The sequence below is a fragment of the Zingiber officinale genome, chromosome 8B, assembly GCF_018446385.1.
Source record: "Zingiber officinale cultivar Zhangliang chromosome 8B, Zo_v1.1, whole genome shotgun sequence".
Classification (NCBI taxonomy): domain Eukaryota; kingdom Viridiplantae; phylum Streptophyta; class Magnoliopsida; order Zingiberales; family Zingiberaceae; genus Zingiber; species Zingiber officinale.
Window position 1 is genome coordinate 57,360,677 of NC_056001.1, and position 16,719 is coordinate 57,377,395.

The 16,719-nt window shown below is 34.3% G+C and overlaps 1 protein-coding gene across 1 annotated transcript; it reads right to left on the reverse strand.

The window, feature by feature from the left end:
- Positions 1-4,540: 4,540 nt before the first annotated feature.
- LOC122017089 (small RNA 2'-O-methyltransferase-like) lies at positions 4,541-16,341 on the reverse strand. The gene is made up of 10 exons (XM_042574586.1): positions 16,181-16,341; positions 12,911-13,189; positions 11,098-11,187; positions 9,731-10,185; positions 9,382-9,624; positions 7,898-8,841; positions 6,298-6,449; positions 6,066-6,182; positions 5,751-5,876; positions 4,541-5,304 (listed from the first exon to the last, which is right to left on the reverse strand). Exons 2-10 carry the CDS (start codon positions 13,181-13,183, stop codon positions 4,882-4,884), a joined length of 2,823 nt encoding a protein of 940 aa, XP_042430520.1. The 5' UTR covers positions 13,184-13,189; positions 16,181-16,341; the 3' UTR covers positions 4,541-4,881.
- Positions 16,342-16,719: the final 378 nt, after the last annotated feature.

Below are 16,719 nucleotides of genomic sequence, written 5' to 3' on the forward strand. Positions count from 1 at the left end.
CTAAATTTACCAAAAGGCGTACACTACTTTGGTATTTACCAAAGAGTGCACTTTTTTAAAAGCATTTCCTATTTTACCCTCATGATAATTTGACTTTTTCTATTGTTTTTCTTTTCTTCATTATATTTCTCTCACTTCTCTCTCTCCTCTGTCGGCAGAATTTAGGAATAACATTAGTCAATCTTTAATCACATTTTAATACATTTGAAGAAGCCAAAATAAATAATGGACACCAGATTTGGAATCCTTGCAATTTTAGAAATCCACAGGAACTTAAATGGGTGCAATCGGAGCTTTCTAGGTCGATTAGTGGGTTTCGGTCAAAACCCACTGATGGACCTAGAGAGCTCCGATTGCACTCATTTCAGTTTCTATTGATTTCTAAAATTACAAGGAGATCAAATATGGTGTACATTATTTATTTTGGCTTTTTATAGATGTTAACAAGCAAAATCAAAGAATCGGCATAAAAGCCCACGTTGGGCCTGATATCATTCCATATCAGGCCCACGTTGGGCCTGATTTGAGTCCATATCAGGCTCAATATGGGTTTTTTTGCTGATTCTTTGATTTTGCTTGTTAACATCTATAAAAAGTCAAAATAAATAATGGACATCATATTTGAACTCCTTGCAATTTTAGAAATCCATAGAAACTGAAATGGGTGCAATCGGAGCTCTCTAGGTCCATTAGTGGATTTTGACCGAAACTCACTGATCAATCTAAAAAGCTCCGATTGCACCCATTTCAGTTTCTATGAATTTCTAAAATTACAAGGAGTGAAAATATGGTGTCCATTATTATTTTTGGCACTCCTAATGGTGGACTAGAGGTTTTGAAAAACTCTAAATCTCTCTTTCTTTCTTTTTTCCTTTTTTTTTTTGTTTAGGCATGATATGAAGAGATATCATGCCCACGTTGGGCCTGATATCTCTTCATATCAGGCCCAATGTGGGCCTGATATCTCCCTATATCAGGCCCAATGTGGGCCTGATATGGGAGATATCAGGCCTAGATACAACAAAAAATAAAAAAATAAAAAAAAAAATAAAGAGAGATTTAGGGTTTTCAAAACCTCTGGTCCACCACTAGGAGTGCTAAAAATAATAATGGACACCATATTTTCACTCCTTGTAATTTTAGAAATTCATAGAAACTGAAATGGGTACAATCGGAGCTTTCTAGGTCGATCAGTGGGTTTCGGTCAAAACCCATTGGGCCTGATATCATTCCATATCAGGTCCAACGTGGGCTTTTATGTCGATTCTTTGATTTTGCTTGTTAACATCTATAAAAAAACCAAAATAAATAATGGACACCATATTTGAACTCCTTGCAATTTTAGAAATCCATAGAAACTGAAATGGGTCCAATCGGAGCTCTCTAGGTCCATAAGTGGGTTTTGACCGAAACCCACTGATCGACCTAGAAAGCTCCGATTGTACCCATTTCAGTTTCTATGAATTTCTAAAATTACAAGGAGTGAAAATATGATGTCCATTATTATTTTTGGCACTCCTAATGGTGGACCAAAGGTTTTGAAAACCCTAAATCTCTCTTTATTTCTTTTTATTTTTTTATTTTTTTTTGTTACTAGGCTTGATATCTCTCATATCAGGCCCACATTGGGCCTGATATGGGAAGATATCAGGTCCAACGTGGGCATGATATCTCTTCATATCAAGCCTAAACAAAAACAAAGGAAAAAAAGAAAGAAAGAGAGATTTAGGGTTTTTCAAAACCTCTGGTCTACCACTAGGAGTACCAAAAATAATAATGGACACCATATTTTCACTCCTTGTAATTTTAGAAATTCATTCATGATCAGGGAGGCTTTAGATCGATCGGTGGGTTCACCAAACCCACCGATTAACAGAGCCCGATTGCACCCATTTCGGTTTTTATCTGAAATTGCAAGGAGTTCAAATATGGTGTTCATTATTTATTTTGACTTTTTATATATGTTAACAAGTAAAAATCAAAGAATCGGTAAAAAAAACTCACATTGGGCCTGATATAGACTCAAATCACGCCCAACGTGGGCCTGATATGGAATGAATCAGGCCCACGTTGGGCCTGATATGATTCCATATCAGGCCCAACGTGGGCTTTTATGCCGATTCTTTAATTTTGCTTGTTAACATTCATAAAAAGCCAAAATAAATAATGGACACCATATTTAAACTCCTTGTAATTTTAGAAATCCATATAAACTGAAATGGGTACAATCAGAGCTCTCTAGGTCCATCAGTGGGTTTTGACCGAAACTCACTGATCGACCTAGAAAGATCCGATTCAGCTTCTATTAAAAAATTACAAGGAGTAATATGATATCCATTATTATTTTAACACTCTAATCAGGACGGAGGTTTGAAAATCCTAAATCTCTTTATTTCTTTTTTTATTTTTTGTATTAGGGATATTTCCCACATTGGGCCCGATATGAAGAGATATCAGCCCCACGGGCATGATATCTCTTCATATCATGCCTAAACAAATAAAAAAGAAAAAAGAAAGAGAGATTTAGGGTTTTCAAAACCTCTGTTCCAGTGCAAAAAATAATAATGGATACCATATTTTCACTCCTTGTAATTTTAGAATGAATGGGTGCATCGGAGCTTTACAGATCGATCGGTGAGTTTCCGATGGACTGCACCCATTTCATTTCTATGGATTTAAATATGGAGTCTTCAAATACGTCCATTATTTAATGATATGGACTCAAATCAGGCCCAACGTGAGCCGATATGGAATGATATCAGGCCCACGTTGAATATCAGGCCCACGTATGCCGATTCTTTGATTTTGCTTGTTAACATCTATAAAAGCCAAAAAAAAAAATATTTGAACTTTTGTAATTTTAGAAATCCATAGAAATGAGTAACTGGGTCCATCGGTGGGTTTGGTATCGACCTCCGATGCCCACCCATTTAAGTTCCTGTGGATTTCTAAAATTACAAGGAGTCCAAATCTGGTGTCCATTATTTATTTTGGCTTCTTCAAATGTATTAAAATGTGATTAAAGATTAACTAATGTTATTCCTATATTCTGCCGACAGAGGAGAGAGAGAAGTGTGAGAAATATAATGAAGAAAAGAAAAACAATAGAAAAAGTCAAATTATCATGAGGGTAAAATAGGAAATGCTTTTAAAAAAATACGCTCTTTGATAAATACCAAAGTAGTATATGCCTTTTGGTAAATTCAAATTTTCAAATACGCCTTTTGGTAATATGTTGCCTGACTCCCCGTACGTGACAACGTTAGTGACTGATTTACACTTTCACGGAGCGCCGTCGCCATGACCTTTGCCGCCGACAAGGATCATCAACCCCTACGAATCTCTCGACTTCAAGAACCCATCAAAAGGGATTTGACTCGACCCCTCATCAACCCCTACGAAACTGCTCTGCCACGCTCCGCCGATTCTTCCCAATCTCCGGCTGAAGGAGATGATTCTCAGCGAATCCGGGAGCTGAAGGATACCAATATTTCGGCAATCAGAAGACACTCCTCGTCGTACGTCCTCCGGTGGTTCGATACCACTATTCGCAGCTGAAGTTGAAGGAGGACGTGGAGGTGGTCAATATGATGAGGAGGGACAAAGGTTGATGGGCTCGGAACTCAACCGCATTCCATTTGTAGTTGACGGAACTTATAGAAAACGAAGAAGAAGAAAAAGAAGTAATAAAAGTAGTAGAAGATGAGTATGGGTTGAATAGAAATCTGAAAGAGTTCAGCAAGAACATTGATCTATACTGTAACCATTTCTGTATATTTCCATAAAAAGATCATACGCATAGCACGGTCAATCTCATAGGTCACATTCGATAAAATTGAAACGATACATGGCCCCTGCGTACGGATATCACTGATAATATTGAATTTGAGACCATGGATTCAGTTCTATAAAAATTTCTTATTAGTTATCAAGATAAATCAAGAAATACTCGTGCTAAATAGATCAGAAGTCTAGCATCTCATGATTTCAACATAATTTTAAAAAAAAATCCTATAAATATATATTATAATTAAGGATCTAACTATGAATGCTTAGGTAGGATATTACTAGCTTACACGCTTGGGAGGACAAATTCAAGTGCATCTTCTTGTAAACGAAAGCATTCATGTTAGTTGCTGGCTTTTTATTTGTTGTGATTTTTTTAAATATATTAAATTTTATATAAAAGGTAGTAAATCAAATCGTAGACTATTTTTAAAATATATATTTGCCTAAAAATAATCGAATACTAATCTTCTTTTCTCTAATACCGCTAATTTATGATTTATGTTCGTAGCTGCAAAAAAGAAGAAAACATTTCGATGAATGATATATAAGTTGAGGTATTATAATTCGATAGCATTCAATTTCATCTCTACGATCAGCAGATTTCACTTTATTAACTTAGAGTCAAACAAGCGATGATATTTTAAACGACAACCTTCAGCTGCCATTATATTTGTACAAGTGATGCGAATGTAGCTAGCTCAATGATAAATTGATTATGTTAACGGATGAAGGAAAATTAAGAACGAGTGTATCCATGAAGTAAAATCATACACATTAATCACCTTGATAAATTTTGGTAACTGTTGGATGTATATCGACATATTCTTCTAGGTACTAAACGAGAGACAAAAATGGTAAAGTGGTTAACAATTTGACAGCAGAGATACCTCATTGCCCACTGAGGTAGATGATCATTAAACCACAAGGCCATGGAGATTACAAAAAAAAAACTCCATTCCATGCTCATATCGGGAGTCTATTAACAATCTACCTCTACCGGAGTGGTTTGTGACTTCCCGACTTAAGTGCTATAGCAAGCCTCGACTAAAATCGTATGCACTCAGCAAAGCCTTCGAATGAGGATTTGGATATCTAAGAGTTGGACCATTCCCATATGAGTTCGTAAGGTCGGGGTAAATCCTCCTCCATCTTTGGCTTCTCTTCTGCTGGAAGACACAAGTTTGAGTTTCTTCTGAAAACAGCAATTTGGGAAGCAAAACCAGGCTCCACGTCGGCTGATCCACCCACCCCACTGAATTCAACACGGTAGTTATGCCTGGCCGAAAGGTCAATGGCCCAGTGCTCGAACTGCTCCCTCGTCCACTCGAACCTGTGGTCGTGGTTGCGGAACTTGCATGGTGTTGTTTTCTCTTCCGTAGTTGGTGCAGCTGACCTCTGCAGAATGGGATTGTATTCGTAGTTGGGTGTCGAAACGATCAGTATTCTAGGACAGAAAGTGCCTAATGCGATATTGCCAAACAGAGATGCTTGATCTTCATCCATATGCTCAATTACCTGCATTCAAATAATTCGATGGATAAGAGATTATGCAGCTAATAGTCAAGACACCAGCTAAATAGTAGTGGTTAATCATTAATATAAGCATTCTATTGTCAGCTATAATTTTACTTGTTCGGACTATTTTCCATTTGCTCAACATTTTCATCATCCTTGGGATCGTTCTTCTAATACAACAACAACAACCAAGCCTTTTCCCACTAGGTGGGGTCGGCTGTATGAATATACTTCAAAAATGAACAACATGATCTAGAAATTCCATCCGAATACAGATACAGTGAGTCCTAATTACTGCATATTATGTTGGTCCCATCTCATAATGACAAGAACAGTGAAGAGAAAACCTCTATGTCAGCTCACCGAATCTAAACTCAACAAGATGTGTCTTACATAATTTTTGTCTCATGAAAAATTTAAAATGGAGGAATCTAAATATTTAGTACCTCTAAGCAAGTGCCAATATCAAATCCAAAAACATGGGAGTCGGGAACTGTGATTGATCCATAATAAAGAACAGCATGTTTGATGCTTGACATGCCTGAAATTTGACTTAGCTTTTGGTGAATAATCTGGAAATTGGAAAAACCAGAAAGTTTAAGTGACTGGAAATACAATCGACAGAGAAAGATGAAAAACATTCTTAAAGTTCAAACTTGAGCATGACATTCGTATACACTACTAGAATCTGAAAAGACTTTCACAGTTTGTGTCCATAAATTCAGCTTGTATAGACAGCAACAACAGACATAACGTGATACCTTTGCAGCGCGTGTTAGGCCCTTTCGAGAGATATCCACGCCAACAATCTTCTCTAAAGACGTTGCATGATCCAACAAAGAATCAAGAAGGCTACCAGATCCGCATCCAAAATCCACCTTCATAAGGAAATACTGTCAAATCTTTTATTATGGAAAACAAAAGGATGTTAACTTGCACAAGCATTACAATTTGAAAACCTTGACAAGAAAAGGGAACAAAGTAAAGTAGTACCAAAGTGGCAGCACTCGACTCGTTAATGTGCTTAACTGCAAACATAACCCGCTGCTTCGAAAGAGAAGGATTGAAAAGCGCTTGTTCCATTCTGTCTTCCAATGGTTCAGCTACCTGTAAAACCTTCAGCGTGTACTCCAACAAGCAGTTGTCTATGATAATAAGTATAACAAATTTTGGTCGTCACTAAAGAAGTTTGACAATATAGATGTCATGTTATGACTACAAGTAAGATTAATAATGTAATTACATCCATTCTTGGAGTGAAAAGGTAGAGGTAAAAATAAGAAGGGAAATTATATTTTAAATATTGAAAAAATTATAAAAATGAAGATAGTATGAATAGGGACAAAATAGCTAAAATTGAGACAACAATTATAAACTTAGCAAAGTGAGGAAACTGTATCATAAGTTTGATTGGAATCTAGGAATTAAGAACGTGGAGGAAACTATTTATTGGATTGCGAAGGCTACAGATAGGAGATATAGAGACTTAGGCAATGTTAAATGCATAAAAGATTAAAAAAAACAATTTGACAAAAATGCAATTAAATAAGATGAAATCAAAGTTTGATACACTGTTTAATGATTCAATGGATAATTTAATTTTGAAAATTAAAAACTATGGTAGATTTGAGAAATATAGCTTTGTTCCTAATGATAGATCATGTGATCTTAAATTTTTTTTTAAAAGAAAATCACAGCACGTGAAAAAGTGCAGATTTACTTGATATTCCTATTGAAGTTTGGAAAATTTTAAGTGATCAAGGTGTAATTCAGGTAACTAAGTCGGTCAATAAAAAATAATAATAATAAGATGCCTGAAGAATGGAGAAAAGACTTGGTGCCTATTTATAAGAAGAAAGATGACGTACAATATTATTCTAATTATTGAAGTATCAAGTTGATGAGGCATGCTTTGAAATTTTGAAAAGAATTATCAAGAGAACAATAGAAGGTGAGAGTAACACTTCTAGATCAATTTAGTTTCATATCTGGAAGAATAACCATAGAAATTATTTATTTAATAAGACAACTAAAAAATGTATATTTATAGATAAAAAGGATTTCCATTGATTTTTATTGATCAGAAAAAGATGATAATAGAATTTCAAGACAACTATTTTAATGCATTTTGGAAAAGATCGGAACATCTAATTATATTGATGTGAAAAATATGTGCAATAATGTTGTTACAGCTACTAGAAGTTATCTGGGATCCATTATTCAACATGAAAGAAAATTGTTGAAGATGTAATTAATAGGATTAAAAAAATAAATGATCCTTTTAGAGTTTTATGTGATTACCGTATCTATTGGATAGTGTAAGACCTGCCATACCTAATTGATAAGAGATTTGAATTGTTAGGAAATAACATATCCAAGAATTTAATATAGAAGAGATTAGAAAGCTAAGATGAATGTGTTAAGTTACTGGAAAAGATAAAACAAAATACTAATATTCAATATTAGGTGAAACTCCAGTGAGAGAATATATGTTACCAATCTAAAATAGTTGGCCTGATGGCTTGATGATTATGGTGATGATGATGATTGTTGACAAAAGAACTACAACTACAGAAAAAGGCTTAGAACTCACGAAGAGGCATTTCTAATAGATGTTTAGCAGTCTCGCCTGCTGCAACCAATATAACATCTCTAGAAGGAATGTCTGTAACAAATTGTGCAGTTTGGTTGACAGACAACTGAGTAACACATGCTTCAATCTGGTAAATTACAGCACCGGTCCCTACCTCAAACTCAAACTCATCTTTACTTTCTAAATAATATTTTTCAGGATCTCCTATCTTCACCAGTGCAACGGCACAACCAATACAAATCAAAGATCCATGTGATGGGAATATACCAGACTCTGGACCATCAATACTTAACATAACCATTCCATTCTCCAGTTTGCTGTCAGGATGATTCTTGCAGAATGACTCCAGTGAACTATTTTCAAGGCAGTAATTCTGCTTCAGTCCTAAGGTAGATAGATACAAAGAAAATTCCTTGCGGACATTTTCCACACTCACAGTAATACCATGAGCAGATCCAAAAGAGGATAATGTCTCAACAGGAATATCTAATTGTTTAAAATACTTATCAAACCAAAGAAGAACTCTTAGTGCAGAAGAGTGAATGACATCAGATTCTTTCCTGTTAGTATCAGCAAAAGAACCCTCAAGTATTAATTGCATTTTTCTCGACAGGATCTTTACTTTGCATCTGAAAATATCAGAATTATCCAGGTTCCTGTGGCCAACATCAAGTCGATCTCCTCCTATTTTATCAATTACTTCAGTTGAGCTCAGTGGACTAGATGTCACTAGAGTATGTGATACAGAAGATTCTGTGTCATTACTTGTAACAGAGAAAACAGGCTCCAGTAACCTATGTTGATGACAAAATGCACTGAGAAGATCTTTTGGGGTAGGACCCCTCCAATTTGAACGCCCGGTGTATTCAGTGGGTAACTCAGATACAAGAATTGCCTCTCTGGATAACTTGTAATACCCGTCAGGGACCTTAGCAAGAAGCATTCTGAAAAACCAAAATCAGTACAATATATTCTAAAGAATAATGATACTTTGTTGGAGAGACTGAATATAAATAAAAGCCAATTTTACATCCCCCAGAAAGTCATATGACAACAAAACAAGCTAGTAGTTATTAAAGAAAAATGAAACTTGGTGTCGATAGCAGATCACAAGCATAGTTTAAATAGCAGAATGGAGTAAAGGTCACAAAAGAGATATCAGAACATGTGCAGATAAACAAATGGTCAACAAAAATTGGAATCTCATCTACCCAAATGATGCCAGTATTATATAACATGTCGAAATGATGGCTGAAGTCTGATGATTTTGGTTTAAACCCATAACATTTACCCATATAGATAAGTTCAGCCATATTCATGTAAATTGCTGATTTTGAAAAAGTGTAGTCAAGATATAGATTCTCTAACACCATATGATGCAAATTTAGCTACTAAAAAACTAAAGAAAATTTAGACAGGAGAAAAAGAATGAAACATGTAACAAAACAAGAATGAAAAAGAAGCATCTGGTAAGCAAGACAAACCTATAATAAGAACAGATAGAGACATTTTCATGGTATAGACTGGTGGTCTTCCATGAGTATCCAATATTAGCTAAGATGGCATTTCCATAAATATATTGCCCTGAGAGATATGAAGCCCTTTGATTTAGCATCAACTCAACATTTCCTCTTGTGCGTCTATATAGATATGATGAGGCCTCACAGTAAGGAACGTGTGGCAAAGGGAAGTATAACTTCAGCTCAGAAGAAGCCTTGCCAACTGTCCTGAAATAGTAAAAATCTACGTAAGCAAGATTATCTATCATTAATATGCCAACTCTTGAAAAAAGGTATCGAAACTAGAAAAAACAATTTGCAGTATGTTTCAAACCTTGAGACAAGAATTTGAGAAGAATCCCTAACATTCAACTTCTGAGCAATTAAATCAAGGTAGTAATTATCATCAGAGACATCAAGAGTAAGTGGTTCAACATTTTCCTCGATGGAGCAGGGAATATGTAGTGATTGTATTTTTGTAAACCCAAGAGAATCTGAATCACAACTATTTACAGATGCTATAGTCTCAGGAGAATATGGAACTTTCTTCCAAATCCATAGTCCATCATCAGCAGTACACAATTCAGATGATTTTCTGGCAGCATTGAAAATAAGTGATGAAACCAAAAGAGGATCTGATTCTGCTTTACAGATAATGATTTTGCAAAGGTTATTAACCTTCACATCACATGAGGCAATGGCAGATATGGGAATCATACCAAAATGTTCTCTATTTGCTTTAAGTGCGACACCAAAATGCCCAATTAATGGATGAGATGATGAAAGGAACTGTCATAAGTTGTAAAATGTGTTAGTAGCTATAGACTCCAGATCCATGAAGAGAATGATAATGTTAATGATTTTTTTTTAACGTACATTCAAAGGGATTAACAGTTCACAGAAAGAAAATCATAGAAAAAAAAAAGAAATTTAGTCAACACCTAATAAATGAGTATATATCAAGAAAAAACAGAACGGTTCAGGGAAGATGATACCAAGCATTTCATACATTGTTTACAAGTTACATAATTGACCTATTCAACAAATTATCCAAATTTGATATAAAATTACAGTAATTTACATAGCAAGAAAAATGGAACATATGATGGGACTTTCTTTTTAGCAATTACCAAAAAAAAGGCATTATTCAGGAGAAAATTTAAATATAACAAATGAAATCGAACCTACAAGAGAAATGATGGACTAAACTAGGGAACTAATAATGGCATGACAGCAATATTAATTTCTTACTCTCCAATCTGACTAAGACTACAATCAGGATGATGGGGCAAAATGAGTGAGTCACCTTTTGCCACAAGATGACCAGGCAAAACAAATTGTGCTAATCCTATAGTGGTCATGGAAATATTGTTTGATTAGGATTCTAGAAGGCAGTAAAGAGAAAAATCAAAGTGATTTTAAGTAAAGAAGAACGGGGATTATGCTATATCATTCAGAAATGTGATTGGTTTGCTATTTTTCACATAAGTGATAGTGCATGTGCCACTATATAAGCTTCATACAGAGTCAAAATTAGCATGATACTAACATATATAATCAGCATACTTAGTATGATACTAACATACATAATCAGCATACTTCTTGCAACCCAGAACAATTTTTAGATAAATTATGTTCTACGAAATTGCAAGGTTGTTCTGTCAAAAATGCAAACATAAAAAAATGTGGTCCACAGCTTACCCCATCAGTGAAAAAGCCAGAGATACGTTCAACTAATTCTTTTGATGCTTCCTCTGGAGTGGAATCACTTGTTGAAGGCTGAATATGCAGCTGCTAAGAACCAATAGTTAAACACAAAAACATCAAATAGCTAGATAAAGAAGCTTGTGTATCATCTGACAAACCTCTTCAGAACAAATTATAACACAAAACATATGCAAGAATACCTTTTTCCAACCATCAATAAATAGAATTCACAGAAATAAGGAAACGCAGCATAAGGCATATTATGGTAAAATGTTTTACCATATATTATTACTATTATATAGAGCAGTGCTATCACAATCTTAGGACGCATTTAATTATCAAGAATAACACATAAATTTGCATGGTACATGCATAAGAGAACAGGAATAAGATGAGGTTTTACATAGTTTTCACCCCCAAGGCTGCCTATGTAGGAGAATAAATGCGATAAAATGAAACAACCAAATCAGTATATGAAACATTCACAGATTTAAGTTCACTATTTATGGTAATCAATGAATGACATTTCTACGCTAAATGAAACATTCTAGATCACCAAAATGACTCTCATTAGTTTTTGATTGGGTATTTAAGTTCACTATTTATGGTAATCAATGAATGGCATTTCTACACTAAATGAAACATTCTCAATCACCAAAATGACTCTCATTAGTTGTTTATTGGGTAACTCAATTTTTTTATGAAGAAACTATAAATTCATCTCAGTGTATTGAGGCCTATTACTAACTTGGCATACACTCTGTATAAAACATGCTTATTCTCACACTGAAAGATGTCTTTTTATTGCTGTAAGTCTGGAAAAAGAAAAATATCTGGAGGAAAGGAGGAAACAACAGCAAGACTGAACATACAAAATGGAAAGAATATAGCATGAAAGAAAACGTTGGGTATTATTATATAAATGGTTATGACATATAAGTGTCCTGCTCATTATAGATGTCACAATACCAACACAAAAGAACAACATTTGAGAATTTAGACTTTCAAATGTATACATAATCTTGTCAACAGAGGGCATACAGAAATGGAATGTAATCGGTTCCAAGTTGGGTAGGCATAAAAATAGGGCAGCACTCAGCTGTTGAAGTAGTTCAAGTTAAGAAGGCATCTATGCAGAGAAGAAAAACATATGGAAAAGGTGGAATCTATCTAAACATAGTAGCATCTTCAAATCTTTCAATTAAACAAATCAAAAATAATAATACTTAGGTGCCATGTCACTGTGCCCCAATAAAACTATTTAGGTTTAACATAATAAATCCATGTTATTATTAAGCACAAGAAAAAAAATATGTGAATAAATATAACACAAGAAACGTGATTAAAGACAATCTTGGAATGATATGGAAGATCCTTTAAATTGATATGATGGACTATAACTTTCATGTTTTTCATAATAAGATAGATAATGAAAGAAGTTAGATTTAATAAAAGCCCTTGCGCAACCATAGGTTTTTTTCTTCTCATCCCCTTAAGTCATTGTTATTCGAAGTTGATCCTCAAAACTTCATTGTCAAATAGTGGTCACGTCCTCAGAATACAACCATGAGAAAGAACTCACGACCAGTATTCTCCTGTCACATGATCAAGGAAAATAATAAATCAAAACATTCTAAGTATTCATGGGTTTTTAGAGCTAAGCCACATAAGCTTAATTCTCTCGTCACTCTGTTTACGACTCCTCCAAGCATCAATCTAACAAATAGCTGTGTAGTTTTATTGAATGAAATTATCAACATAAAATGATGATGCAAGTTATCTAAATGAGCATAGAGAATTGCCATACTTTTTCAACAGCAATTCTTGCAGCAGACTGCTCAGCATCTTTCTTTCTACTGAATGGTTCAGAAGTAACAGAGAGACCTGGTAGATCCAGATGACACCGATATAAAATCTTTGCCTGCTGTGGAATGGTCAATCCAGGGCAGCCATTCTCAACATCTTCCTTTACTTCCTCAATCCTATAATTTGCAGAACTACCAAATTTCTGATGAAGCACAGCCTTAGGTGTAATTACTGGTCGTTTTATGGAAAGCCCTGGTTGTTCTGGAAATTCCATAATAACCTTGATTTTTTTATCACAACCATAAATATTCTCAAGTTAGTGACAAACCAAACTAGTAGTTCCCAGGTAAACATCCAAACAAACCAAACTTCATCACCAAAAACTACAAAAAATAAAGAAACAAAGAACAAAACCAAAATGTAATGTATTCTCACATATTATGAACATTAAGAGCTCTACAATATCTAAAGCAGAAGATCAATATAAATTGCAATACATGAAATCAAGTTTTATTGCCAATGAAGATTTTGGGATTTAGAAAATTGCCAAGTGTTGTTATATGTTATCACAATTTACAAGTATGAATGGGTTTAAAAAGCATCACATATGTGTTCGTCGTACAACTCCTATCTGTTAATTTCTCATGATGTCTATATATATCCATCCATAAATATGCATTATAAATGTGTTCGTGCATTTGATATACTCTTTTTTAAAATATATTTGTATTTTTTTATTATTATTGTAATTTAAGTGCATATACTTAACTTTCATTTTTTCTTTAATAAATAAATAAATTATTTTCACTATAAGATCCTACATTATTTATCTTCCCTCCATTTTTTTAGTTTATAGTGAAATATCGCTAATAAATTATACACTCTCCAAATTATTATCTGTCATTTTCCACATAAAAGTAATAAAAACTACTTTAAAACTAATTAATTCTACTAACTTTATCCCAGTAATACCTGCAAGATTTTAGGCTAGCCGTTAATAATATTAAGATTTTGGACGACGAAATTATAGAGTTCATAAGTTTAAGGAATATTTTGATAACATTGAAATTATATAGAATGTTTTTTATACAGGAAAAAAAATTTAAAATAAAATAATCTATTATTTATACTTTACATTAAGCTAATATGCAGACATCAACTTGTTTGTGGACGCAAACATCCTATAAATGATGATTCAGTGCATGTTAGCCTTGTGATTTCAATTATGAACAAGGAATTATCAGAACATACAAGTACGGACATCCTATAAATTATAATCTCATGTCTTTCTAGCTAGAGCAGTAAAACATAAATATCACACTAAAGGTCATCTTTTTAATTGTGATTAGGAAAAGGAAAGGAAAATAATGATGATGGACCAACATGTCAAATAATATAAAATTTCTGCAAGTCATATATCTATAGCAACCAAGACAACACTGAATCATCATTACCTGTATCAGTTTCAATTCAAGGTGATACATACAAAATATGAAGGGTACATTTCCAAGAGAGGAAAACCAAAAACTCACATGTCAACATATTGAAAGAGACAACATGATATTGACAAACAAAACTATAACATTAGGTTAGCAGTATTCAAAACTTCAGAACAAAGAATAATGAATAATGAAAATGCTTCATTTAAAATGAGTTAAAGCAACTTCTCTAAATGAATAATACCATATACAAGGTTTTCCTTGACATATTGCAGTACAACAACAAACAACAACAAAAAAAACAGGCAATTCAAGTTCAAACTATTTGCAGTTGACAATGTGAACAGTTTCATGTCATTGAGCTTGTCATGTCTCCTACGTCTAAGGTAATACCACTGCTTCCAAAATGGTGAAACATATCTTGCATCACCTCCTGAAAGTCACAAACTAGCCTAAGAAATACAATTAGAATCCATGTTTACATGAACTTTAATATGGCTTTATACTGAATACAGTAGTAACCTTTTCCAAGTGCTTCTTGCCCTACCCTAGTAATAGTAGTAAAAGATGTTTGTATTTCTCTAGCTTTATGCTCATGAAGTTTAACTACATTTAACTTTTTAACTAGTCAAATTAGGAGAAGCTTCATTTTTTTCATTTTAACCAAAAATATGAGTGCAACCTTCTGATATTTTCATTTGAAAGCATAACAGAGAAGGTATTTAATCTAAAAGAACTAAAACATAAATGACATAGAAAAAACATCATATCAGCAGAAAATAAAGAACACTGCAAAGGAAGTAGAAACAAAATGAAGAATAAAGAAAGCCAAAGAGGATGGTCATATGATTACACGTTTGAATTAGTGTTCTTGATGAAGCACTCAGGTAAGATAAAGCACCGCAAATTAGCATGCACATGATTGCGCCTGGGTTGTCACTCCATAGTAGTAGAGGTACAATGCAGCTTTGGTACAACCCAAGTGGCCCATAAATGAGGAGGGACTCTCTATTCATTTCAAAATTACTAGCCATTTAGGATGATGATATCACCTAGTTATCTGAACACCAATAACCACCATATATGTTCATATGAGACTAATGTGGATATCCTGCCTCAACCTACCAACAATATTTTGTGTAGTGGCTGTAAGCACTTGTGTGAGGGCAGCATCATCAATATTTAGACAAGCACAATATTTTCTGTGCTTGGATAACAGAATAGTCCTTTGTATTTGGGTTGTTAAGCACAGATTAATTGATGAATGGCTTTATTTAAAAGTGGTCTCAACTAGGATTCCACAGACAATTTACGTAGAGATTGAGAAAGAAATTGGGCTTGATATTGTATTTGTAATTGATTGATTCGAATAAAAGACAAAGCAAGAGGTGGTAAGAAGGATTTTATATACTTTTCCCCGTTTGATAAAAAAAAAAAAAAAATCCTCTTCAAGTGGATGTCTTAATTAGGTCAAACCACGTCAAATCCTCAGTGTCTGGATTAAATTTCACAACAACAACTACAAGAAAAATAAAGCACCTAATGAAGAAACGAATCGGCCACTCCATAGAATAATGACTCACAGCGCCAGATCGCTCAAGCATACTATCCCAAGGATCATTCCTCGGAATCGCAGGCTAAAACCCTAAAACACAAGCATCACTCGGGAGCTCGATCCAGATCGGAAGCTCACCCAAACATTCAACAAACCAAGTCCAGATTCCGATATTAGGACTATATAAAAAGGCAAAGAATCTCATTTTATCATCTAATGAAGAACAAATTCTTTTGCGACAAGCCAAGGAACCGAAAATAGAGAAGGGATTCATCACCAAGAAGAGTGGCAGAAGAGAGACAATGACACGAGGAAGGTGCCGTAAAAGCTCGATCGTTCTCCGATCAATCGCCGGATTTGTCCTCGCGAGAGCGAGCGGTGCCCAAAACGCCGAAAGGGGGGAAAAAGGGATGAAGGAATAAGAAGGACGAGGGCAACAAATTGACTGGAATTTTTTTTAATTAAGAATTACTTTGGTATTAATTTTTTATCAAAAAAAAAACTGTCTTTTGTTTTTCGATGAAAAAAAAAATGCATCATTTCCATAAGGTTCCGTAGGGTAATAAGTGTCGATTCTCACTGTCTCTGATGGTTGAGGAAACTCTTCAACGGAAACCGAAGGATTTGCCCCCGATCTCAAATATCTCGAAACATGGAAAATGCTTCCCTGAGATTGATTTATTTGTGATGGATGCAGTGTTAAATGGATCCCCCATCATTTTCTCATATTGGTTGATTCATAGATATTTGTGATGCTTCCCTGGAATGATTACGAAAAAGAAAATATTATGATGATGATGATGGTGATCTGATGGT